The following is a 23,614-nucleotide window of genomic DNA, read 5'->3' as shown; positions in this document are numbered from 1 at the left end:
GGCTAGGATGTTACTACCAAAACCGAGAACTACACTACCAGCCATGTGCGTTAATGAATGTGTTCTTCCCTATCCCTAATCTCCCTGGATGATTCGTTCATTCCCTTTCTTTTAAAGACAGAAATATACGTTGCTATGACTATTGCCTAGGCCATTCAGAATGCATCCTTGGATCACACTGGGAATAAACTAAAAGTCTACTGCAAACACAGGAACCCAATTACCTGAACATTAAACACAGTGCATAAAAGCAACCTGTAGGTCAAAGAAGAAATCGCAACAGACCTAAGGAAATAATCCCACCTGACCATCGTCTGCTGTGCCCTATTCCTCTCTTGGAGAGGATGACAAAGAAGGGTTTTTGAAAGAAGAAAAGCTTTGGTGACAATACAAGGTACTACAGATGTTGATCCTATGGAATTTCTCATGTGGGGTGAAAAAGCACAAACCAGAACATCATCACCATCTCTGACTTTAGAAAACAAAGTCACAACCATGGTCCAAAGTTATAAAACTTTTTGAGAAAATATAGGAAAAAATCTTTGTGACTTGAGTTGGGCAACAGTTTTTCAAATATGATTCAAAAAGCACAAGTGATAAAAGAAAAAAACAAGACAAATTGGACTCCAATGAAATTTAGAGCTCTTGTGCTTTTCTGAACATGAAAAAACAACCAACAGACTGGTAGACAACACTTCCAAATAATACGTCTGACAGGGACTTGTACCCATAAAGACAAATACCCCAATTTTAAAATGTGAAAACACATTTCTCCAAAGAAGATACATGAGTAGCCAGTAAACACATGAAAAAATGCTCAACACCATTAACATTTAGGGAAATGAAAGTCCTATCCACAAAAAGAGACACTATCTCACACTGACTAGGATAGATAAATAAAGAAGACAGCACGTGTTTGGCAAGAATATAGAGAAATTGGATTGCTGGTGGTAAAACTGTGTACTACTCTGGAAGTCAGTTTGGTGTCTCACAAAAAAAGGAACTATAAATTTGTTACACAACTCAAGCGATTGGATCTAGCTATACACCTAAGAGAAATGGTATTATGTTACATTCACATGAAGATCTGGATACAAATGTTCACAGTGACATCATTTATAACGGTCAAAAAGTACAAACAAATCAAATATCCACCAACCGATGGGTGGATAAACAAAGTATGGTGCCCATACAACATGGAATTATTCAGCCATAAAATACATGCTTCACCATAGATGAACTTTGAAAACATTATGCTAAGTGAAAGAAGCCATTCACAAAAGATCACATATGATATGAGTCCACTAATAACAAATGTCTAGGGGCCAGCGCTGTGGCATAGCTGGTGAAGCCGCCACCTGTAGTGCCAGCATCCCATATGGGCACCAGTTCCAGTCCCAGCTGCTCCATTTCTGATCCAGCTCTCTGCTGTGGCCTGGTAAAGTAGCAGAGGATGGCCCAGGACCTTGAGCCCCTGTACACACATGGGAGACCCAGAGGAAGCTCTGCGCTCCTGGTTTTGAATTGGCCCAGTTCCAGCTGTTGTGGCCATTTGGGGAGGGAACCAGCAAATGGAAGACTTCTCTCTCTCTCTGCCTCTGCCTGTCTGTTAACTCTGTCTTTTAAATAAATAAATAAATCTTAAAAAAAAATTGGGTTACTTTGTCTAACCTAGTTTTAAAAAAAGAAAGAAAGAAAATGTCCAGAACAGACAAATCTGTAGAAACTGAAAGTGGATCAGTGGTTGCCAACAGCCAGTGGGAAGAAGAAACAGAGTAACTGCTAATCGGTACATGGTTTCTTCTGGGAATCATAAAAACATTCCCAAATTAGATAGTGGTGTTTGCTGCATAATTTGGTGAATATACTAAAAATCATTGAAAAGGATGAATTTTATGGAATGTGAAGTATATCTCATTAAGCTGTTATTTAAGGAGTAGAGGAAAAGCTTGATTGATAATATGGGTCTACTTCATTTAAAATTAGATATCCTATTTAAGAATTCTTTCATTATTTATTCCAGTCATTCTTTAAATATATTAAAAAATAAAAATTGATCTGATATCAGGAATAACTATTTGAATCAAAAAGAATGCAGAGAACACACTCATAAGTCTATGGTTCTCCGTGATAGGAACTCTCTCGACTAGACAGACTCCAGGCCCCTTGTGAACAGAAGCCCTGTGTCATTCATCCCTTCATCTCTGCTGCCTGAAGGAAGTGCTGCTTCACTCCGCATCAGTGACTGAGAGCTGCCAGACAAACGTGAGCATCTTCCTCAGTCACATCAGCACAACGCACCCCGTGTCCCTCTGAGTTCTTTAGAAAGGCAAGGGCATTCTCTCCTTACTGGGGCCGGGGAGAGCTGACAGTGCAGGCTGCCTTTCGTTTCTTTTCTCACTCACCTGTCTTGGCTGAAGAGGGACGGGAGAGCTTCTGGCTATAGATGTGCGCAGCGCTTTGGAAAGAGGAGAACGGGCCAATGGTGTAACTGCCTGAGCGGCAGCGTGGCAAGCCCACAGGGCTCGGGACATTCTGCGTCCCAGTGTGCATGGAAGACGCACTCTCAGGAACGGGGTTCAGTAAAATGGGGGGCTGGTGAGGCATGCTGGGGACTGCTGGAGGAAACTGCGGTAAGGAAGCACGGTGGCCAGGCGCGGGCGAGAGGTCAGGGGTGGAAACAACAGCTGACAGATGGGTGTTGGGAATTTTGTGGAGAGGAGGAGCTGCAGGACCAGAGAAAGCAGTGGAGGAATGATTGGTATAGACTACTTTTGCCTCTTTTTCCGCTGGAGTGGCAAATCCTATTAAAACAAAAACAAAACAGATCATTTTAGGAAAAATGGACATATGATCTCTCTAAGACATCAAGGAAAAAATTTTTAAACCAGTGAAATAATCTTAACATGAAAGAGAAATCTTAACAAATACAGACTTTCATGGTATTCATCATCAACTTCATGAGTTTTGCCTACCAGAGGCAATCTGGGAACAGAAATAGGATTTAGTTTTTATGTTTTCTATAAGCTGGAGTTGGGACTACCCCCACAGAACACAGCAGGCGGGTTTATCAATGTTAGGACATCAGGACAAAGCTTCTGCTAGTGACAGGTAACTCTTCCACCTCTTTCTACTCTGCCAGGAAAAAAGAAAGGGCTCAGAATTTCTAAACATAAGAAAATAGAAAATTCTTTGGAAGAAAAACAGGTTATCAATAGATAAGAGGAAATTCTTAGGGAAAGGAAGAACAAAAGAGGAGCCCTTTGGGGTCATGTTTCAGTTTCATGCTTTAGAAATCTTCCAGTTTAGGGGCCTATCAAGAAAGTAGCAAATCCATGTGTGTTTGAAATCACTCACGTGACAGTTTATCAGAGTGAATTTCTGTCGCCTGTTGCTGCTTAGGCGGCTTTATTTTCACTTCCTCCACAGTCTCAGGGTGATCTGTAATAATAAGAAATACTGAACTTAGGCTCTCTTGCCACTCAGATGCAAAGACATTTTTTAATCCAAAAACATATCACAAATGCTAATCAATGCTGAGAGACATTGCACACCTCACCACACTTTTCCTAGGATCGCCACTCTCACAGCCCTGTTGAGCCGACAATCAACCAAATGGGTTTCAGCTCTCCTCAACTCTAGCTCCAACTCACTGAACCAGGGAAGATACTTAAACCCAGAGCAGCTATCCATGAACTGCCAACATGCTAGGACATGCCTGGGAAGGAAAACAAGTGAGGATGGTCAGATGCTTCTGCCAGGAATTCAAACTGGGGGCTCCAAGAGAACAAATTAGTTGATGGTATCTGCTGGAGCTAAAATACATGTGTAACAGGGCAGCTACCATGAGACAGAAAGAACAGCTCCACTACTTCTTGGCATAATAGCAAGATATTGCAATGGTTCTGTATCTGAAACTCCTGAGCAGTCTCACTTGAGAGTACCTTCAATAACAAATCTGATCTAATAAATTAAATTTTCTCTGGGTGGGCACATGGCGCAATGGCTGAGATGTCACTTGGGATGCCTGCGTCCCATATCAGAGTGCCAGGTTCGAGACCGTGCTCCTCCACTTCCAATCCAGCTTCCTGCTAATGTACACCCTGGCAGACAGCAAATGATGGCCCAAGTATCTGCATCCCTGCCACCCTCGTGGGAGATTTGGATTGAGCTCTGGGATCCCAGCTTCAGCCTGGTCCAGCAATGACTATTGTAGGCATTTGGGGAGTAAACCAAGGAACAGATATTTCTCTGTCTGTTTCCCTACCTCTCTGCCTTTAAAAAGAAAACAAAAGAATAATTGTAAAAATTAATTTTTCTCTAAAAACAGGACTTTCAGATGAACAGCCAGTGCTAATCATATACTTAAAGAGAAACATTCCTAAATCGTCAAGGGCTAGGTTCACACAAACATTCAAAAAAGCCGTCTTACAGATAATCTTTCAGAGTAAAAGAATAAGGATATATGAATTCTCTCCTCCCCGTCATTACCAGGAGCGGTCCTACTGTTGACACACTTGCTTATTCATATTTGAAATCAGCCCAGACACCACAGTGTCAAATGTCATCATGTTTCCTTGACTAAGGCCTTCCTACTGCCCCTCTAGTTGATCTTAATAGGTATAGACAAGTGTACACATTCTTACATAAAGGTAGTCCTTAAGACCTTATTTTTTATGTACTTGAAAGGCAGAATGACAGAGACAGAATTTTCCATCTGCTGGTTCACTCCCCAAATGTCCACAATAGCCAAAGCTGGACCAAGCCAAAGACAGGAGCCAGGAACTACATCCAGGTTTCCCACATAAGTCAAGGATCCAAGTACCTGAGCCATCGTCTGTTACGTCCCAGGGTGCACATTAGCAGGAAGCTGGATCAGAAGCAGAGACGGGACTCAAACCCAAGCACTTCAACATGGAATGTGAGCGCCTCAAGTGGTGGCTTAGCTCCCTGTATCACAAAGTCTGTGCCAACCCTAGAATCTCAAGACCCATCTGCAACTGCAGGCAGTTAGTGGCCCCTCACTGCTGTGATGGGGGAGGAGTTACCATGGGAATGTCCATCTAGGCCCCCACCCACACACCTTAGCACAACTTTCTCTTATAGGAATTCCTCAGTCTCCCTTCCCCAACACTGTCAAAGAGGCTTTTCAGAGCATCCATCAACCTTCTTAATATTCTCTAGCCCAACTTCATCCATCAGACAATGAACTTTGTAAGTCAAGGACTCGGGCAGCCTTGGTCACTGTTTTCCTAGCAACTATCAAAGTGCCTGCCACATAACGTATGCTCAGATAGAACAGATGAATGGGGATAGGAGAACTCAGAGCTCAGAGTCTGGACTCGTAAGAACTACCAATTCAATAATCCAATTACATGAGGAGTTAAACAGGTTTTTGTGATTCACCTATGAATCAAATAAGTTTTAAAACCAGCATCTCATATGGGCGCCGGTTTGTGTCCTGGTTGCTTCTCTTCTGATTCAGTTCTCTGCTATGGTCTGGGAAAGCAGTAGAAGATGGCCCGAGTGCTTAGGCCCCTGTACCCGGAAAAAGCTCTTGGCTTCTGGCTCTTGGCTTCAGATCAGCTCAGCTCTAGCCGTTGTGGCCATTTGGGGAGTGAACCAGTGGATGGAAGACCTCTCTCTGTGTCTGTCTGTAACTCTACCTCTCAAATAAAAATAAATAAAATATTAAAAAAAAAAAAACAAAAACATTAACATGTTTCTTTGGGAGAAATTCCTTCCACATTTTAAAGGACCAATTTTCTTAGGTATTCCCATATTAGAACATAACAGCCTTGAAGGGCAGGGAGGAAGGCCCCATTTTTGAATCTAGTGTTCAGCACGTGGACAAAATCGGTGCATTGGTGACCTATGCGCAACACTTCCATCTAGGTTTCAAATGAATCCTACATTTAACGCACAGAGCTCTGGTGACAGCACAACACCACTGCCATTTTTTATCACAATGACGTGAGCCAGATAGTGTGCTCCACACTGAATTCCAAAACTCCTGATTACAGACTTCCTCAGAACATTGAGAACACGTGGGAACATTCTAGATTATCACAATGACTAACGGAAGCCAGTGGCGTGGAGGGCTTGGAACCAGGGATACCTGGTATAGAACAGTCCCACACAACAAAAAGTTCCAACGGCGTGCACTAGAGAAAGTAGCATACTTGATTAGAGCGAGACACAATTGTTAGGAGAGGCAGATGGGTGGAGACCAAGAACACAAGCTTTGAGTCCGGCAGACCAAGGATCTGATTTCTGTCCCTGTGTGCTGGAAGTAACCTTGAGCAAGTTATTTAGTCTCCTTTTGCTCATTTTCTTGCCTGCAAAGAAGTTTTAAATAGTGCCTTCTCTATATGGTTGTGGGAATAACAAATAACAACACGCCCAGCAGACAGAAAGGTGAGTGTTCGATAAACGTTAGCTGTTATTAGCTCTTCTTGAAAAGCCCTCTGCTATTAACTATCATGAAAAAAATCAGACCAGCACTTCTTCTGGTTTTTAGACAAAAAGTAGGGTCCCCTTCTCCACCCCACCCCAATGCTGTAAAGCTTCACCACCTTGGAGACTACTGGCGCTCAGTCAGTACATGGTTCATGACCCCCTCTTACATTCCTTGTTTTTTCACTCATTCTTCTTATTTCTCGCTAATTAACCAGCATACTTACCACCTTTGGCCCCACTATCAGAATAACTATTGCTGTTCTTAGAGCTTTTAGAGTGAGTCCCCAGGAAGACACTTGCAGACTTGTTTTTTTGGGTGTAAAAGGTCAACACCTCCTCCAGTTCAGCCTCACTGAAATGAGGAGAGAAGCATGGTCAGAATGAAGGCTGATCTGTAAAATCTTTCCACCAGATTTGACTATGGATACGGAGTAAGCTGGAGAAGGGAAAAGTGAAAAGCACAAACTGACAATTCCCTGTTAATAGATGGCTAAAATGAAATATACAGGAAAACAATCTAAAAATTTAAAATATGATAAAGCTTTGTTCATTCCGTAGTAAATTTTGTAGATTCACATGGTCCAACATGGTAGCCACTAGTCACATGAGACTATCTGCATCTAAATGTAATGAACCTTCGCATTCCTTTCAGTATTACATGAGCCACATTTCCAGTATTCAGTAGTCACCCACAGAAAGTCCCACTGAACAGTGCTCTACATCAGGAGTTACAACTACAGTCTATGGGCCAAAACTCACTAGCAACCTGCTTTTGTCCCCAGCTAAGAAGGCTTTTAAAAATGTTTTTAAAGAAGACTATGGGGAAAAGACCATGCATAGCCCAAGGAGCCTGACGTATTTATCATCTGGCCCTTTACAGTGTGCCCACACCACTTCTAGATGACTGACACATCACCACTGAACGAGTCACCTGTCATTTCAATTGCCTGAGTCAGAAACAAGGGAACCTACCAGAAGAACCACAGAAGAGTTCCCTACCCAACTGCACACTGTAGGAAACCCAACACGGTGAGCTTAAGATCACCTCAAATTGTCAACATTATATGCCTTATGGACATCCAAAGAATGGGAAGTATCAGGAGAGGGACAGAGCCTAAGGGTTTCTTCTGGTAAACATGCATGGCTGGATTTTCTAACATCTCTGGCAGTTTCTCGATGGTCTTTTCCACATAGGTGGTCTTTGCAGAAGTGAAATGTGCATGTGTGAGTACAAAGTGCTTATATCTTATCTTCTAAGGACCCTCTAATGAGAATCCAAGAAACCACCTTTATGAAGCTCAGCATAAGCCCAAGGTCTCCAGAGCAGCTATCAGAAGGACGGGGTCTGCAGTGGGCAGCTGCGTCTGCCTGCCTGGCGGGTGTTTTATTTGGCCCTTCACCAAATACTGAGGCAAAAGTCATAGTTGCTCAAAACCTAAGTTGCTTTACAGCTGCCTTAGCTTCTGTCTACTTTATAATTTATGCTGTCCGGCCTAATTCCTGTACATATTTGAGTTTACCAGCAGTGACAAAGGTATCTGTGTGTTCACCCAACAGATTAAAACAAGAACTAATACTATCATTCATTTCCCCATAACTATCACACTCAATCCACAATTAGTAATAAATGCGTTCCAGTGAATTTTATCTCCAAATCCATGTACTTAGTTAATAACACATGAAAGTCATTTTCAATATCCTTTAGGGATGCTATGGGAGTATACATCACTTTTCTAAAGTTTGACGTTTTTTTCTTTTTTACATATTTTTGAGATTTTGAAGATGCCTAAGAGAAACCAGAAATTAATTTTTTAGCATTAAAAAGAACATAGTTTCTCAATATAGTTCTCTTCCTTTTCTATGATTATAATGTTGATGTAATAAACTATTTCTTGCTTTGTTTCTATATCTTTACATCAACAAAATAACACTTCACAACTGTGGACTCCTACAGAGCCAAGATCTGTTTTCTGTGTGTGTAAGGACATGACACAGGCTGTCACTGGTCTGGGCAGAGCCTTCAGCAATGACCATACTGGGCTGGTGATTGATAAACTACCACATGATGTAAATTTCACAACAGAAAATCTAATTTCTAATTTTTTTTCCTATAGTAACCTTGATGGTTGAGTCTACAATTGTTTTATTCTTTAAGTTGGTGGCTTTGCACAACTATCTAATTAGAAAAAGGGCCTTCAGGAAGAGTTTTATAGGATTTAAAATTAGGCGTCTTTGTTATCTCTTCCAATATAAAGGAAAAAACGGCCTGGTTGACTTTCATCAAGACAGAGAGCTGAATACTGACATTTTCAATTCGGAAAAGCTAACCCTAAGCATCAAGGGCTTGTTCTATTTTACAAATGAGGCGTAACCGTCACAGCACTGAGAAACTGCCAATTCCTCAACCCACTCGGAGAGGCAAAACGTGGTCATCTCTGCTACATCAGTAGAGCAGCAGGGATAGACCCAGGCCCAGTACACACAGAAGGCTCTCAACTCAACTTCCCACAGGTCCCCCAGTGCGCGGAGTGCTGTGCCCGTGACGGCTGTCTGCAGCTACCACCCAGTGCCCAGCAACAGTGTTTTAGGAACTAAAGTCATGACAACAGCAGCATAATTGGATTAGATACAGACAGGATGACTAGGAAACGTCCTCTCCTTCTGTCACAGTGTGCGGTGGGTGTCAGTGTCACAGTATGCAGTGGGTGTTCAGCGTCACCTTGTGCAGTGGGTGTCAGTGTCACAGTGTGTGCAGTGGGTGTCAGTGTCACAGTGTGCAGTGAGTGTGCAGTGTCACAGTGTACAGTGGGTGTCACTGTCACAATGTGCAGTGAGTATGCAGTGTCACAGTGTACAGTGGGTGTTTAGTGTCACAGTATACAGTGGGTGTGTCACAATGTGCAGTGAGTATGCAGTGTCACAGTGTACAGTGGGTGTTTAGTGTCACCTTGTGTAGTGGGTGCTCAGTGTCACAGTGTGTGCAGTGGGTGTGTAGTGTCACAGTGTGTGCAGTGGGTGTCAATGTCACAGTGTGCAGTGGGTATTCAGTGTCACAGTGTGTGCAGTGGGTGTGCAGTGTTACAGTGTGCAGTGGGTGTCAATGTCACAGTGTGCAGTGGGTATTCAGTGTCACAGTGTGTAGTGGGCATCAGTGTCACAGTGTGTGCAGTGGGTGTGCAGTGTCACAGTGTGTAGTGGGCATCAGTGTCACAGTGTGCAGTGGGTGTGCAGTGTCACAGTGTGTAGTGGGCATCAGTGTCACAGTGTGTGCAGTGGGTGTGCAGTGTTACAGTGTGCAGTGGGTGTCAATGTCACAGTGTGCAGTGGGTATTCAGTGTCACAGTGTGTGCAGTGGGTGTCAGTGTCACAGTGTGCAGTGGGTGTGCAGTGTTACAGTGTGCAGTGGGTGTGTAGTGTCACAGTGTGCAGTGGGTGTTCAGTGTCACAGTGTGCTTTGGTTGTTCAGTGAGTACATTCACATCCGGGTGTCAGAAGCCAAGGGAACATTGGGTATTTGGTCGGCTACATAGAAGAGGGAACAGGATGGTCTTCATTAATCAAGAATGCCATCTACCTTGCTTGTATGATGAACTTCTGGAAGTTTTCCGTATTCACTCCATCTTCCTCTTCCTCTTCCAGTTTCTTCTTTGATTTCTTTTCAGCCAATTGTTCTGTTTCCTACCCGGGGCCCAATTCCCACAGAAAAATAACAAGATAAAACTAATTCCTGATAAATAAGCATTTTATCATCTGGTTTTATTATCCTTGTATTAATCAGCCCTTACAGAAAAGGTATTTAATTATTCCATGTACTTTAGTCACCTATTGCTTTTGGTCATTATTTTGTAAGTTGTCTTGAGATTTCTGAGTAAAAGTTGCAAAAAAAAAAAGTGTACATAGCTCCTTGGAAAAAGAGTTTATAAGTAGCGGAGTAACATCTGTGATCACAGTTGCAGTTTTTAATAGTCTGACAACAGAGGCACAGTATTTCACTGCAATTAGGGGAGGAAAGATAGAACTTGGAAAATACTCTTATATTTATTCCAAACTAAATAAATTCTTAACTTAAATAAGACATCAAAAAATTCTGCAAAGATCTGGAGTAAATCATGGATATGGGTTTGGTGCACTGACATTCTACTTCACCATTCCACACAACTTCAGAAAAGCCAGTTCTCAGCCTTCTCTTCTGCAAACTGATCATACTTCTCTCCCCAACCCCTGAAATGCTATTTTTAATGCATTCTGAAACCCTTGCATACAAGAAGCTTTGCAAAAAATATTCTAATTAAAAATGCAGCATATTTTTTGGGCTTGGTTGCAAAATGATGTCATTAAATAAAACAGTTCAGAGAAGAAAGTATAACTCCCTCAAGATCAAAGAAGAGGTCATCATGTTAACTTTGCAGTTCAAATTTGCTCTCATATGGTCAGCTCACCATTGTTTCAGGTACAATAACAGTAACACAGATTCACGTAGCCCAGGACTCACCTCAGGGGCAACAGAGCTCAAAAAGAATACGAAGAATATGCCTTTTGGTAAGAGTGAATGATGGCCACTGGGCCTTTTCAGCCCAGCTGGGTGAAGGTGTGGGGCTCCACTTACAATAATGCTGGGGATGATGCTTGCTGGACCCAGGGGAAGAAGCTCGCCACCCAGCTGGACAGAAAGTCTTAAAGTTTGTTTCTGATGAGCATGTGAGGACAACGTAAACCACTCACCTTGTTGTACACAATGATGAAGTCACCTAGCTGGTGGGCCAGGATTCGCCTGCGTTCTAGGAGTGCCAATCGTCGACTAGGTAAGACCATCCTTAGTGAATGCTGCAGGTTACTTGCCGCCCGCTTGAGGAAACGAACCACCAGCTCCTACAAATTAAAGAGTCACAGGGAGAGAAAGCTGAGATTATGTTTAGGTACAGAAGAAAAACTTGCAAGGGGTTATGCAATAGAGATGTGAGAAAAGGTTTATTCTATATGGTCAAACAAGACCCAGAGCAAACATGTCATGTACAAGAAGGATACAGAAAGACAAAACAAAACCAACTTATTCTCATCCTTCAATAAGCTGGCAAGCAGAAAATTCAAAATCATATATGTATGCAAGTAACCTTGTAATAAAGTACCAGTTGCAAAAGTAGCATAATACATGCGCAAATAGAACGATAACAACTCACAAAGCAATCATGGAATAGGGTGATCAGAGAGAGCCTTTAGGGCAGGTAACAATCAAACACAGGCAGTAGAAACGAAGACCAGGAAGCAGGTGAAATCATCAAAGGCGTGAGGATACACAAAGCATAAAGAAATAACCATGGATAGAAAAGGGGGAAGAATCAGGAAGAAGCAAGATGGAAATAGAGGAAATGGAAAGAGACCTGGGGGAAAATGGTGTCACGGAGCCCAAGGGAGGAAGGGGCTTCAAGTCAGCACCTCCAAGAGGCTGGGGACAGGAAGGACTACGAGCAGACAAGGACCTGTGTCGCTCCCCGTCTTCGTGGGGGAACGACACAGGACCCTGCGCTGTTCTTTCGTCTGCTCGGCCCTCCCCGGGTTTGCTGCTGGTTCTTCCCGGGTTGGCTACCGACCCTTCCACCTCCGTGGAAGGGCGGTTCCCCCTGCCACATTCCCCACTTCCGCAGGGGAGCGGCACACCGCCGGCCGGCTCTTCTCGGGGGCTGCACAGGTGTTCCTTCAGCTAGATGTTCCCCATAGATGTTCCTGGTGCATGCCGTCTCTCTCCTCCTTTATAGTCCTCCTCCGCCAATCCTAACTCGGCTGCCCACACGCCGAGTACGCTGCTCTCCTCCAATCAGGAGCAAGTCCTACAGTTTATTAGCTGAACTGGAGGCAGCTGTGTGGAAGCTGTTTACTTCTCTCCCAGCGCCATATTGTGGGAGAGCAGATGCATAGAATAAGTCTTAATTCCAGTAACTCAGTCCAGTCCGGGCTGCTCCCCACAGACCTGGATCTGCGATGCTAGGATAATTTCAAGAGGACGCTCTCAGCAAACGGAGTAGCAGGAAATACTGGATACTGAAGAATGGAGCTAAAGAGCAGAAACTACTGAGCTGTGAGTGTAGTGATGGAGGAAGAGAAATAAATGTCATGATGTCTGCAGTGTGATGGCTTTTTCCTCCTTCAAGGATGCGGGAGTTCTTGGAGTTGGTGGCTGTAAGGGGAGCACAGTGGAAGTCGCCAGAGGAAAGACGGAACCCATCTCACTTGGGGACAAAGGACTGTGGAAGCTGAACAGATGCTAATCGGATTATTAACAATGTCACAAATACTTCAAAGAGAGACTATGTATGGTCAAGGGCCTTAAAGATATTGTTGCTGGCCGGCGCCGTGGCTCAACAGGCTAATCCTCCACCTAGCAGCGCCAGCACACCGGGTTCTAGTCCCGGTTGGGGCGCCGGATTCTGTCCCAGTTGCCCCACTTCCAGGCCAGCTCTCTGCTGTGGCCAGGGAGTGCAGTGGAGGATGGCCCAAGTGCTTGGGCCCTGCACCCCATGGGAGACCAGGAAAAGCACCTGGCTCCTGCCATCGGATCAGTGCGGTGCACCGGCCACAGCGCACTGGCCGTGGCGGCCATTGGAGGGTGAACCAATGGCAAAAGGAAGACCTTTCTCTCTGTCTCTCTCTCACTGTCCACTCTGCCTGTCAAAAAATTAAAAAAAAAAAAAAAAAAAAAAAGATATTGTTGCCCTAAAGCTGCCTTGGTGATGGATTGGGGGAACTTCTGTAGAATATGCCTGTGAGTTATGAGATAAAGGATTCCCAACCCTAACCTAGACCAGAGAGGGCAATCCTACACCCACCTTCCTCGTAAGCAAAGCCACTGCCACAATCACCAGGGGATGGACTAGCATTTGTTTTCTAGACATTTTTTCATTTTTTTATTTATTAATTTATTTATTTTTTAGACAGGCAGATTGGACAGTGAGAGAGAGACAGAGAGAAAGGTCTTCCTTTGCCGTTGGTTCACCCTCTAATGGCCGCCGCGGCCGGCGCGCTACTGCCGGCGCACCACTGCCGGCGCACCACGCTGATCCGAAGGCAGGAGCCAGGTACTTCTCCTGGTCTCCCATGGGGTGCAGGGCCCAAGCACTTGGGCCATCCTCCACTGCACTCCCTGGCCACAGCAGAGAGCTGGCCTGGAAGAGGGGCAACCGGGACAGAATCCGGCACCCCAACCGGGACTAGAACCCGGTGTGCTGGCGCCGCAAGGCGGAGGATTAGCCTAGTGAGCCGCGGCGCCGGCCGTTTTCTAGATATTTTTTTAAAAAGGAATTAAGTTTTGCAGTGAGGATCCTAAATATTCTTACAGAAAACCCTGTAGAAATCCCGTGTGTGTTCCAAGCCAGATTTTGCAGTGGTTTTTCTCTGATGAACTGTGTTTTTTCCCCCTTTCTTGAGTTTGGTTTTGGTTCATTGTCCTTTGCTGCCAATTTACTCCGGCATAGAGGGAACAGCCTTCGTGATTGCAGGGCTGGATTTCACAGCTCCACTCTGCCGTCTTCACTATAGGGTGGTTTACACTCTTACATTAAAACATTATTTTTTCACAGTGGAGCAGACAAACTGACTCGCAAAAAGGCAGTTGCAATTTTCCACTTGGAAAGAGCAGAGCTAACATTTTCCACTGATGGCTGAAGGATTATTCGCAATACACAAGGTTTTATCTCTGGGCTGTACTGGCTACTTTAAATTCACAAGTTGTTGTCTGGGAAAATCCAAATGTTTTTTATAATAAACGTGGCAAAAAGATCTGCCTTTTGTCTATGAAGGACTAGAAATTACGAGAGAGTCACCCTTGAGTGGGATAAAAGATGCGGTTTTCTTAGACTTAAAGCTCCTTCTCTTTTTTTGGAAACATATCCCTCTTTTTAAAGGCTATGTCTTCCTCTATAAGCTCTGACTTTACCAAAGAGTTTGAGGCTTCCCACCATTCTGCTGCAAAAAGAAAACCCTTCTTAGAATATTAAGTCCTAGGCATGGTCAAACGGCTGACAGAGAGTAAAATCTGTATCACACAAGTTTGATTCCAGCAATGGAAGAACTCTACAAACTTCAGAGATAGTAAAGAAGACAATGTCAAGTTGGAGCATGGTGTACTCTGAGAGGGCCCTGACCAGGTGGCAACTATGAAGAACTAACTTGAGTCCTTGGGACAAAAAATGAATGCCTTATGAGCCAGGGAAATGACAGAAGAGCAAGGGGTTTCTAACACCTGGGCTCACCACGCACAAGCGTCCAACAATAGCCCCGGCTTCCGGAGGTCTCTGTTTCCTCATCTGTAGAACAGGAATGATAATGCCCGCCCCAGGGTTAGGAACACGTGAGGGTGCCTGAGAAAGGCTGTGAACAGTTCTTCTTAAGGGCTTCCAAGAGGGCTCAGCACTGGGGAAGCAGTCAACTTCCACTCCAGAATGAACGAATGGATGCTTTCAGGGCACAGTGTGGTGAACATACAGAATCAAGATTTGCTCCCCATTGAAGTTAGAGAAATTTAGAAACTTAACTATGTAGCAAGTTTTCTCAGCAGAAAAATACACTGCTATTCAGCACAAAGTGGGGAAAGGGAGCATGAAGGAAAGAAAGGCAGGAAAACAAGGAGAGTCAGCAGGTGCCAGCAAGAACAGCCTCACCATCTGCTCGTCCTCTTTGGCAGCCCAGCTGGCGCTGAAGTTCTGGCCTCCGTGCTCTTTCATCAGGCGAACCTGAACATGCTGCAGATAGGCAGAGAAGGCCACCCGGGCCTGCACTTTGCTGCAGAAATCCAAAACGAGAAGCCGTTAGGAGACGGAACGGTATACCTGCCAACGTGCACCTGCCTCTCGGAGTCGTCTTTGAGGATCCTTTTATCAGGATGGCCAAGAAACAGGAGGCCCATCATAAGGTCCCTGAATCATGACTCCTTCTAAACAGTAAATGAGGTTTTTCCTTATTAAAAGAATCAGAGTTGGAGAATCCCATTTATTTTCTTCTTATTAGTGTGGGAAACACATAGCAAGAACAGAAAATCAGGTTTCCTGCTCATCACCTTCTCTCTGCGAACTTTTTAACATTCCTCTCTGGTAGAAGAATGGAACCTTGGTTTTGTACTGGAAGTCCCTAAGAACACACTTATCAGTTAGCACAAAAGGATGGATTTGCTATGGCAATGGACACTTCCAGCGTGCAAAAGCCTCCAGAGCAGGAAACAGATAAATCCTACAAAGCAACTCTGGAGTCCAGATTTTAAGGTCATGCTTTTCTCAGCCACGAGACGGGAGTGGCTGGGGCCCAGCACAAACGAGTGAGGTCCAACAGAGCCTGGCGTCAAGGAACCGCCGGGCCAGGCCGAGCCCAGATGTTCGGTGGGAAAACACTGTCGTGAAACACAGGGAAGAGCGGCTCAGTGGTGTCGCTGGACAAGCCGGCGGCGTTCTGCCCAAGCTCCCCGAGCTATCGCGTGGGGGACGGAAGTGCCGCAGAGACACTGATGACTCTCACTTCAGCTGCTAATGGTGGCGGGTCTGTTTTCTTTCAGGCGAGATTTTGGTTACTTCAGCTGATCGGCCTGCTGACGCTGTGGCCAAAATGACATCAGCGAAGATTAGGGCCCAACACAAACTCTGTTTACAATCCTCACCCATGCGGTCACTGGGCACTTTCTACTCACTGTTCCCCCAAGGTCAGGGTAAAGGACTTGTCCAGAGCAAACGGGAAATCCTGGGAGGGCCCAGCTCTAGATGTTCTGTGTGCTGGAGTCCTAAAAGGCAGGGTCAGGCTGGGGAGCCTTTGCTTCTGCGAGCGGAGTGCCCGGGAGCTTCAGAACGCAAACAGTAAGTGAGGCCAGAGCTTGGCGTGACTACTAGGGAGCATCCGTGGGAGAATGACAGGCCTTGGAAACAACCAACGTCGATTTTCCAGTGCTTCGCAACAGGATTATCTTCTTGCTCATCTACGCAGTATCACCACTTTCCCCTCAACCATTCCCCTAAGCCAGCGTCCGGCCCGAGGGCTATAGAAGGCCTGTGAAATAATTTGGTGTGGCTCTGCCTGCCAAGGCAACTGCAGGCAGGACTTGAAATTCAATAAATCAACAGCAGCCTAATTTTTAAACTGATAATTTGGTATAGCCCACGAATCATGTCATAACCATCCAGATGGCCCTCGGCCAAAAAGGGTCCCTACCCCAGCAAGTGCTCCCGCCATGGCAAAACATTTTCAAGTCAAAAGCAATTCAGAAGACCTCAATTTTAGTCAAGAAATTCACGGGCAGCATCATGAGCAGGAAACGGGCCGCTCAGAAAGCTCCAGGTGCGGCAGAACGCACTGCCTCAAGGCCTGGTCCTCTTCTGCTCACACCAGGAGGTCTCTCGGAGAGGGGAGTCACTGCTCAGAAGCTGAGAGCTCAATCGCTATTTTATTGCAACTCAGATGAACAGGTACTGAGTTTTCCATTTTTATAAATCGCTCCTTGGTATAGAAAACATGCAGCAAGGAGGCTGGGCCTGCAGTCTCAAACCCTCGCCAACACATACCTCCCAGACCTCTCTGTGCCACGGAGACACCCACAGAGCTAAGGGCAGCTAAAGGCAACGTGGTCTGGAAACCAGCGATGTACACCTACACACCCTGCAACTCCAACAGTTTACTCACTGAGAGCAAGAGCTGTCCGATTCCCGAAGAAATAATTTATTTCCACAACAGCTAAGGAGAATGTTATTGCTGGCAACTGCCTTAGAATTCGTCCAGTGTGTTCAAATGCTCTATCTTCACTTCAGTGGAATTTCTGGCCCTCCAGGAAGTAGTTTGAAAACACTTGTTTAGCCCCAGGCCTGGGCTCCACAGAAAAGGAAACCTGAGGCCTGGAGAAGCTCCTTGACTTGCCTGTGACCACGCAGAGGCCAGCTCTTCTGAGCTCGCTGTGGCCGCCAGCTTCAAAATCCCAGCTTTAGAAAAAAAACCTTCTCTCAGCATGTGTGCTCACTCACCTTCTCTCTCCCCTCTGATGTACTCTCTCCTCTCTTTCATTGCTAAGTCCTTTGAAAAAGTTCACACTTGATTTCTTATTTCCTTAGCTCACAACTGGTCTGTTGTCCATGCAGTTGGCCCTGGGTTACAAATCCAAGAGTCTCCCTTCACTCTTCAGCCTAACTTGGGCTGCCCAGGACACCCTGTAGATCTGAAACTCTCATATTGGAGCTTTACTATCTCTCACCCCAGAACCCTTTCTCGCTGGCACTGCGTGGTCTCTTTACTGACTGCCACTAAGTGGTAGTGTTCGCCAGGACTCAATTCTTTTCCCTTTCTCCTGTTCTATGCTTGCTGAACTAAACAGAATTAGACAGTCTCATCCACTCTGAAGGCTTTAACTGTCAACACTTCAATCCTGCTCAACCTTGACCTACAAAGCTGCCTTTCCATCTGTCTACAGGACTTCAGCCCAGAACACTTCCTCCTCACTGAGTCTCCAATGAAACCCATCTTTTCTAGCGTAAAACTAACTCCTGTGTACCTTACACTGACTGACAACAACATCACACTGTCAAGTGTGGACAACTTGGTCTGTCTATCTTACCTTGCAAAGTCCCACTGCATGCTCTCCACTCCTACGGCCACTGCTCTGCTCAGGGCTTTCACCTTTATGGCCCTGGACAGTTCTAACTCATCTCCTAGCCTTAGCCTTCTCTTATCAATCCCTATGCCACAATGCAATCGGAATTCACTTAAAACAAGGTCTGGGGGCCGGCGCTGTGGTGCAGTGGATTAAAGCCCCAACATGTAGCGCCGGCACCCCACATGGACACCGGTTCGAGTCCTGGCTGCTCCACTTTCGACCCAGCTCTCTGCTTTGGCCTGGGAAAGCAGTAGAAGATGGCCCAAGTCCTTGGGCCCCTGCAGCCACGTGGGAGACCTGGAAGAAGCTCCTGGCTCCTGGCTTTGGATCAGCTCAGCTCTGGCTGTTGTGGCCATTTGGGGAGTGAACCAGCAGAATGGAAGACCTCTCTCTCTTGCTCTACCTCTCTCTGTAATTCTTTCAAATAAACAATAATTTTTTTTTTTTAAAAAGGTCTGATTGTATCATACATCTACTCCTCTTAAGGCTTGTCACAATCTAACATCATCCAACTTTCTAGAGCCTCGTTTCTTTTCTCCTAACCCTAATGCTCTCTAGTCTGCATTCCACAAGCACACGCGCTCACTCCTATTTCAGAACCTGTGTACTTTCTGTTCTGCCTGCTCTGTCTTTGCCCCCTGGTCTTCGCAAGTGACCACTCAGCATTCAAGGCTCACCTCACAAGTCGCCTCCTCATGCCTGACCACCAGCACCTTAGCAACCCTCTGCCTGACTGCACTCCGACGTTACACTCTTCTATTGTCGGCACAGCATCTCTTACCGCTTGAAACTGCCTTGTTTCTCTGTTTACTGTCAGTTTCTCCATCAGGCTGAGAGGCACCACAAGTCTGTCTTGGCCCCCACAGTGACGCTCTATGGCCTACTACAATTCCTGGCAGACAGCAGTATCAATAAATACTTGTTGAGGGACTAAATGACAGTACCATCACTCCTGCGTGCCTGTGTTTCCTCTAAACCTGACACCCTATATTTATCTGTCTCCCAACCCTACTTACCAGTCAAGGCCTGGTTCAAACAATGCCTCCTCCAAAATGTCTTTCTAGCCCACTCGATCACACCATCATGCCTTTTTCTGTATCTTTTTTTTTTTTTTTTTTTTTTTTGACAGGCAGAGTGGACAGTGAGAGAGAGAGACAGAGAGAAAGGTCTTCCTTTTGCCGTTGGTTCACCCTCCAATGGCCGCCGCGGCCGGCGCGCTGCGGCCGGCGCACCGCGCTGATCCGATGGCAGGAGCCAGGAGCCAGGTGCTTTTCCTGGTCTCCCATGGGGTGCAGGGCCCAAGCACTTGGGCCATCCTCCACTGCACTCCCTGGCCACAGCAGAGGGCTGGCCTGGAAGAGGGGCAACCGGGACAGAATCCGGCGCCCCGACCGGGACTAGAACCTGGTGTGCCGGCGCCGCTAGGCGGAGGATTAGCCTAGTGAGCCGCGGCGCCGGCCCTTTTTCTGTATCTTGAGAGTACTTTGTTCATCCTGGGGTCACGACCCCAGCTCTTTACATTTCTCCAGCACTAACCTGTAAGCAGCTTGAGCTCCTTGCCTCATTTTCCTTCTGCTCTAGGTTACTAACACTCTACCCAACAAACACTGGTGGGGCCAATGAGACCTGGGTTCGTATCATGGCTCCACCCTAGACAAGTCACTTAACTTCTCTAAGGCTCAGTTTCCTTAAAAACGGTAGGGTCTAATCACAGTCATTATGTCATAGGACTTCTGTACATAATAAATGTGAGACGCCTGTGAAGCCATTAGGATACCACCTAGCACACCATGTAAGTTAGCTATTGAAAATCTGACTTAGAATTACAAAAGGTACATACCTAAGGTTCCCGTTATCTTGCAGAATCTGCATCAGGTTAAACTTGGGCTCTGCCTCCTGGGCCTCGAGGCTGCAGCACTCTTCTTTACTGCTCCACTCAGGAACTTTCATGGAATTCTCTGTGGGTGAGTTTTCTGCTGTGTCAGTCACCGAGGGTGCATATGCGGCCCGATTGTCTCCACTGGATCCTGCAGACTCCTCTTGGGAAGCCTCCTGTTCTTCATCTTCATTGTCTAACGCAACTTCTTCCTCCACTTCGCTCTCTGACTCAGCGTTACCGCTCATTTCAGCTGGCTGGGTAATCACTAAATGCGAAGAATCACTAATGTTGCTGAAAAAAGGATTAAATTTTCCTCTCTCCCAATACCTTCCTTGTACCTCTTTAGTAAAAGCCCACTTCTACATCACACCACAAACAAGGCATAAAATTACTATCAACTGCATGTCACTTTCTAATCTTATATATAAAACCCTATTAGCAGTCTTCATTAGAGTTGATATTTCTCATCACATCAATGGCTCTCTCACAAAGGAAAAAAATAAAAACAACCCAAAACCTTGGTTGAGTAACCACTACAGAATGGTAGGGGCTTTTAGAAAATCCCCCTTCATGGAGGCACAAAGAGCAGGGGAACATCTTTCTGACTTGTGTTTATTCATTATCCTTTCCCGCCACTGCCATTGAAGTTCCATGAGACCAGGAACCATATTATTTTATTTACCAATCAAACCCCAGTGGCTAACATGCTGCCTGATCCAGGTGCTCACAAGGGACACAAGGAGGAAAAAGGAAGTCAGTCTCTCAGGCAGGCACAGATACACCCGCAACATGGAGCCTCCGGGAGAGAAGGAAACTCCTCTTAGTCTAAAAATATTTACAAAGTGAGCAACACCAAAGGGCACCTGGCCTCCCCCAATCATAAAAACCCAACCCGTGTGCTCACGAGTCCACTAAGCTCAGGCTAACAGTATTTCTAAAGCATCCGGTCTTCAAATCACATTGGAATAAGAGCAAAAGTCAAAATGTGTGTGCTTCAGAGATGCGTCAGTACAGATAGCACAGACTGCAAGGTTTAAAATCTTGCAATCCTTTTGAAATTAAGCATCACATCAAAAGACTGTATGTGTTAAAAAAAAAAAAAAAAAGAAAGAAAAAAAGAAAGAAAAGAAAACGAGTATATGTGATCAGGAAGGTCCTGACTCTTTAAATCCTGAGTAAGAAGCTGGTTAACTCAGTTGGGCAGGAGCCAGACAGTGGCGTTCGGGGAAAGCTCGCCAGCAGGTACCTGGGTATTTTGGCCTCATTGCCCTCAATCTGCCACTCCGTCGTCTACGTTTTCGCACCTCCAGAGACAGAAGCTTCCTCTCGTAAAGAGCAGCATGCAGCTTGGCCTTTGAATTCACGCTCTCTACCTTCAAATCTGGTGTCCCATCCGCAGTCATTCTAGGGTAGAACAACACAGCAGCTGCAGAAAGCCCCAGCCTTTCTTCCAGGGCTGAGTTTGACAGGACTGTGTCATGATCAGAGACTGGGCATGGCAACTCTAGCAAATTCTAAAGGACTTGACAGAGAAAGAGGTTAATGCTAGAATCTACATTAAAACCTCACTAATGGCCTGTAGGAATTTGTTAAATATTCTGTTTAAAAAAAATCTGAGAACAATTAAGTACCTTTAAATATTCAGTAATACTGGCTGACTGTTACTTTACTACACGAATCATAAAGTTTTATCCAATACCTTACAGCTTAAGAATAAGTGGGAGACATTGGTAACATTTTAATTCTTAGGCTGAGTGGTGGCAAAAGGACCAAAGATGTCTGTTTTATTGCTATTCATTCTAACTCACCCAGAATTACATGAATATTCTTTTGAATGTATACAATATTTAATAAATACAAATTTAGCAGACGTTAGGATGAGCTGATAATCTGTGAATATGGCAAGTAGCAATGAGTAGAATGAAACTTCCACAGGAACGTCTTAGTGAAAATTATCAAGACCTTCGGACTCACGGATCTCAAGCAGCCCAATAAGAGAAACTGCAAGCTCTTCAGCCTCCTTCAGATGCTAACCAGCTACAGGAGGAGGTAACGACGGGCAGCAAAAACTCTCCAGGTGCTGAATGCAAGTCAGGTGGTGAGAGTCAGAGGCTCACACACAATTAGGTCATGGATGAGAAAATGGGGTAGGGGGAAGGAGCTGTAGCAGCTACACTAGAAATTAAACTAAGACAATCACAAATCAAAGAAATACAGAGCAGGCAGTGAGCCAGGTCACCAAAGACAGAGAGGGCTCTGGGTCCTTGAGTCAGAAAAGTACCCACGTTGACACCTGAAAGTGTGCAGCTTACTGTGCACTCAGAACTCAGGATCTAAGCGGTGAGCTCTGAACTCTGACTCTAGAACTTAGAAAGTATATTCCTTGAGAGGTCAGGAAATCAGCCTCTCTCCTCTGGGAGTTTCCAGTCTCAGCATGAAGGCAAGGCGGTGTCTCGTGGTGTGTTTAGGACTTCCTGATAAGGATGTCTAGATGGATGGACTGGACAGATCCTTTGCAGGCCTCTTCTCCAGAGAAGGACATCAGCCAAGAACAGGAAAAGTCCTGAACTGGCAACAGAGATGGGAAGCAAACTCATGAGCTTTACAAAGAGATCAGGGGCCGGCGCTGGGATAGAGTGGGTAACACAGCCACCTGCAGGGCCAGCATCCCATGAGGGCGCCAGGTCAAGACCCACCACTCCACCTCTTGTCCAGCTCCCTGGCTAATGTGCCTGGCAAAGCAACACAGGATGGCCCAAGTGCTTGGATCCCTGCGCCCATGTGGGACACCCAGAAGAAGCTCCTGGTTCCTGGCTTCAGCTAGGCCCAGCCCTAGACATTGCAGCTATTTTGGGAGTGAACCAGAGGGAGGAAGATCTCTCTAATTCTGCCTTTCAAATAAATAAACAAATCTTTAAAAAAAAAAAAGAGTTCAAGCCTACCTCACCATAGTCCTAAAGACCAAATCCATCTCTCTCTCTCTCTCTCTCTCTCTCTGTCATGAAAATAAATATTTAACCAGTTACATAGTAAAGAAAATAGAATATGATTGAGAACAGTCATGCAAACCAATTTGTTTAATAATGTCTGATCACCTTGGTCAACACTGCTAACTGCAACTGCACAGGTAAAGATAGGCATCGCCCAACACTGACATCTCTATCCTACAAGCTCATAAACATTCCTCTCCCCAAAGCCACATCTTTTAAAAACTTAACACAACTTCAGATGGACCCATTAGGGTCATCCTAATTGAAAGAGGGGAACTTAATTTGACACCCTAATAAACTAAAGCCCAATGTTTACACTCAAGAATCAATGTCAGGCCGGCACCACAGCTCACTAGGCTAAACCTCCACCTGCGGCGCTGGTACCCCGGGTTCTAGTCCAGGTTGGGGCACCAGATTCTGTCCTGGTTGCTCCTCTTCCAGTCCGGCTCTCTGCTGTGGCCCAGGAGGGCAGTGGAGGATGGCCAAGTGCTTGAGCCCTGCAACCTGCATGGGAGACCAGGAGGAAGCACCTGGCTCCTGGCTTCGGATCTGCGCAGCGCCGGCCGTAGCGGCCATTTGGGGGGTGAACCAACGAAAGGAAGACCTTTCTCTGTCTCTCTCTCTCACAGTCTAACTCTGCCTGTCAAAAAAAAAAAAAAAAAAAAGAAAAAAGAA

At 45.5% G+C, this 23,614-nt stretch overlaps 1 protein-coding gene across 27 annotated transcripts in view; it reads right to left on the bottom strand.

The window, feature by feature from the left end:
• TTLL5 (tubulin tyrosine ligase like 5) overlaps positions 1-23,614 on the bottom strand; it is a 278,203-nt gene that overhangs the window by 139,406 nt on the left and 115,183 nt on the right. For 20 of the 27 annotated variants that reach the window (XM_070065290.2, XM_089322397.1, XM_017349414.4 and 17 more), the window contains 8 exons: positions 21,196-21,353; positions 19,911-20,214; positions 15,111-15,231; positions 11,182-11,328; positions 10,034-10,137; positions 6,684-6,811; positions 3,358-3,441; positions 2,406-2,804 (listed from right to left, as the gene is read on the bottom strand). In XM_070065290.2, the coding sequence (XP_069921391.1) occupies positions 2,406-2,804; positions 3,358-3,441; positions 6,684-6,811; positions 10,034-10,137; positions 11,182-11,328; positions 15,111-15,231; positions 19,911-20,214; positions 21,196-21,353 (1,445 nt within the window). Of the gene's footprint in view, positions 1-2,405; positions 2,805-3,357; positions 3,442-6,683; positions 6,812-10,033; positions 10,138-11,181; positions 11,329-15,110; positions 15,232-19,910; positions 20,215-21,195; positions 21,354-21,923; positions 22,038-23,614 lie in introns of those variants that run through there. The other 7 variants (XM_089322407.1, XM_089322400.1, XM_089322403.1 and 4 more) reach the window with 3 other exon arrangements.

Source organism: Oryctolagus cuniculus, chromosome 20, assembly GCF_051225735.1.
Source record: "Oryctolagus cuniculus isolate XC-2025 breed Fujian yellow rabbit chromosome 20, ASM5122573v1, whole genome shotgun sequence".
Lineage (NCBI taxonomy): Eukaryota > Metazoa > Chordata > Mammalia > Lagomorpha > Leporidae > Oryctolagus > Oryctolagus cuniculus.
Note: the sequence above shows the minus strand (reverse complement) of the source record. Positions and strands in the feature narration are given on the sequence as shown.